Here is a 3,499-nt window from a genome sequence, read left to right as displayed (position 1 = left end):
AATGTCAATTCCCAACCTGAATGACTTCGAAGCGATGATGCGCCCGCGTTATCCTGTGGAAGAAAACTGCTCCGGATCGTGTGTCGATTGTGTTGAGGATACTGGCACCAGGACATGTTCCTGTAACTTTGCGCGAGTCAAGTGTCAAGTCCGAACCAAGGCTGAGCAGCAGGAGAACAAAATTGAGCTAGTTGCTTATAATGAGGACCCGAGGTTCCTGTTTGGTTTGGTGTCTCCCTTCAGCAAGAAGAAAGACCTCTATCAGGTAATGGGTTGTGACTACGAATGCCGTAAGGTAAGCCCGGATGTTGCCGCAGCCTTCGCTGAAGACACGGAGGTACGTATTGTGGAGACGGAGCCTGCAGGCGATGGTAGTCCGCTGAAATTGAGGCTGAGCAGACGCGAATTGAGCACACTTCAGCTGCCTTTGGCAACATGTAACAAGCATCCTGAAGATAACTGGAGCAAACTGGAGGTGATTGGCCGATATCCATGTAATGGTGACAGTGGTATAATAATGTGTAGAAAAGACACATCAAGCGGGTGTAAGTTCTACAAATGGTGGTCTTGTGAGAAATTCCGACCTGTGTCATGTCATCGTTTTGGTCCGGTGTTGATGGATGTCTTCGCGGTGCAGGATGCGATTAAACATCACGTGGGCGGGTTTGACTCTTGTGTTGTGCGATGTGATGGTAAGGATGCAATAAAACATCAATGGTTGGAGGAAGCTGAGAAAGTATTGCTGAAGGACCGTGACTATGTGGCCCCGCCGGCTAATACAGCACTACATCCAAAAGAGTTTGTGCCGCTATGGCACAGGGCCGATACACATTGCTCATCGGCCTGTGGCTCCGATCTAGAGGCTTGCCCTAATGCACGCAACTGCCTCTGTCGCATTGCACATGCCAAGTGCAACGTTCAAGTCAAAGGTCTATCAAAACCGCTAGACATCGAATCGTGGGGTTTCAACGCACGGATGCAAGATGTCTTTGGAATGCTATCCATCCCAGGCGCGAATGCCAAAGACGCTGCCACCGAACACATCCAAACCAAGAACTGCCGCACAGATTGCCATAAAGCTCTCTGGTCGTCACTTTGACACAAAGCAATCCCTCAAGCACGAATAGTTGCTCGCATGTCACACGCACAGTGATCGGCCAACAAATTTATCTGAACAGATTTTTCCACTACCAATCGAGCACCTATTTCTTTGGCAGAAAAACCTGGCTTGTGAATTGGTAGGAGAGCTTCTTTAGGGTCAAGTAGTTGCTGCCAGGCAGCTGTACCAACGAAAAGACCATTCAGAGGCAAAGGCCGCAGAAAAGACATGATGGAGGCGGGAACACTCAAACAACGACCACCACGTCGTGTAACAGAGTTCCGCCGGCTGCCCCAGTGGCTCGGTTCCGAATGACACGACGATACTTCAAGATGGGAGCGAAAGGACAGGAAAGATGAACATGGCGGAGATATTGGCTGAGTACCTCTTCTGAACAATCAATGATTCCTTTGGAAGGAGTTACTATCGTGAGATATCGAATAAGAAGTGTCCCCGAGTTGGTGAGTTGTGTGACCGGGAGCCAAGAGCGACTCACGGTGCGCGCACAAAAGTGTGTGCACACAAACACGCGCACATATTTTTATGCGAAGATTAATTCCATTTCTGACCTCTTCGAGTCCAGCGAAAAGGGAAGGCGCCAACGACCGCGAGTTCTAGGCAAAAGTTTACAAGAGGGGTGTCACGGGTTCAGTTCGGCGTGACGCAAGGAGCTCTATGGGTGGCAGCGAGACGGCAGGCAAGATGAACAAGGTGTAAGTGTTTTACGGCTCGGCCTAACACGTTTTACGCGGTCGACAAATTTGGGCCGGAGAAAGCGTGTGCGGCCTCTACTGTTTTGAGGAGAGAGCGCGGGACTGGCCGAAGGCTGGTCCATGACGACGATGCTAGGATGGCTTGAAGGATGACGACGAACGAGAGAACTGAAGATTGAAGGTGAGTGGAGTTAAGCCCCAAGAAAAAAATGAATACTTATTTGGCGTTATCTTTGCCGCGTGGCCGTTGGGTCGCCAGGGAGAGGCTTCCTCAGGCGCATGGCTGAGTAGTTGCACGACTCATGAGTTGAACGTTTAAAAACAAACGTTAAAATATTTTGGTTGTTGAAATTTATTAGAAATGAAGACGCTCTCATGCAACGCGACGAGCAAACTGGAGCGGCTGGGACTGCTGGCGTCGCTCATGGATTCCGATGGGATGCGTCCACCTATTGATGGCTGTGATGTTATGCTCTTGACACTAGGTGACCGAAGAGGAGACGCTTGGGTTCAATTCCTTGCAGCAGCACCGAAGGAGGCCATGGAGAAGCTGATTGAAGCAGCCATGGACGCTGACGCTCTCACTGAGGAAGCAGCCGCATTGAATGAACGCAAGAACGTTCACTGGCTGGAGATGTGCTCAAGAATTTTCATGTACAGCCCGTATGGTCAGGCCAACACTTTGGGCGAACAACTGGCCATTCGGTGCATCAAAGAGCATCTAGACACCGTGGACCCGGAGGGCGAGTTCTCCCACGTTTCGGATCGCATTTGGCGCGAGAGCATCAGTGGGAAAATGTCGGAATTGGTCAAGAAAGTACGTTACTACGACGATGGGTCGCTTGAAGATTTGGACTATCAGGGTGAAGACTTGGCAATGCGGCTTTTGAGAAAGCCGTCCGAGATTGAGTCAATCGAAGAAACCGGCTCGCTGGAAGTCATACGGTGCAGACCTTTGATACCTGAGGAGGTGGCGGATGTCCGCGGTAGTCTACCGGTAGAGTGGTTGCCGCTGCTGCCGGAAACAGGCCGGGACCGCGATGTGGAGAGCGGCCTGGATCGTGGTTCCAGTCGGTTCGGCCGGGGTCGATGTTGCCTGATTGTTTCTGCTATTTCTGGCCTTTTTATCGTTGGGGGGGCGATTGGACTCGCTGTGTGCTACGCCGGTAACTCACAGACGGACAAACCAACGACCCTCGCTGGGAATGTGACGACCTCAGAAGCTTTGTTGAATACTTCGGCAGTGACCACGTCGACAGTGACTACCACACGATATCCGAGTCGTTTCAACACCAGGTTGACTGAGTCCGTGTTGAACGGGCTCCAAATCCTGGGGTCCAAATGCCAGGAGCTGTTCTACTCACCGGAGTATATGAGCGGCAGTTCTCACGTTCTGGACGCAGATGCAGGGCCATATCCGTGTGGTGGCGGCAGTGGGCAGTTGCTATGTGCAGCGCATCAGAGCAACTCCGTAGGGACGTGTCATCATTTTGGCGGTCCGTGGACGTATGAAGCGTTTGCAGTAAAGGAGGCGATTGGACATTATCTACAGGACAGCAAAGGTTGTGTTGTGCGATGTGCTGGTGAAGAGGAGGCGCTCCGCAATTTGTGGGAGGAGACCCGACGAAATCTATTGTCGATTCCACCCTATCCTGGTCGGGGGTTCCTAAAATTCACGAAGAGAGTG

General features: G+C 51.5%; 2 protein-coding genes across 2 annotated transcripts; both read left to right on the top strand.

Annotated features, from left to right (window-relative positions):
• Positions 1-34: 34 nt before the first annotated feature.
• Positions 35-1,099, top strand: GNI_104440 (hypothetical protein; the record flags this gene model as incomplete). Its single annotated transcript, XM_011132996.1, has 1 exon — positions 35-1,099. The coding sequence occupies one exon, from the start codon at positions 35-37 to the stop codon at positions 1,097-1,099; it is 1,065 nt and encodes a 354-aa protein (XP_011131298.1).
• A 1,074-nt stretch (positions 1,100-2,173) lies between these two features.
• Positions 2,174-3,117, top strand: GNI_104430 (hypothetical protein; the record flags this gene model as incomplete). Its single annotated transcript, XM_011132995.1, has 2 exons — positions 2,174-2,882; positions 2,990-3,117. 2 exons carry the CDS (start codon positions 2,174-2,176, stop codon positions 3,115-3,117), a joined length of 837 nt encoding a protein of 278 aa, XP_011131297.1.
• Positions 3,118-3,499: the final 382 nt, after the last annotated feature.

This window comes from Gregarina niphandrodes (genome assembly GCF_000223845.1).
Source record: "Gregarina niphandrodes unplaced genomic scaffold scaffold00022, whole genome shotgun sequence".
Classification (NCBI taxonomy): Eukaryota; Apicomplexa; class Conoidasida; order Eugregarinorida; family Gregarinidae; genus Gregarina; species Gregarina niphandrodes.
Note: the sequence above shows the minus strand (reverse complement) of the source record. Positions and strands in the feature narration are given on the sequence as shown.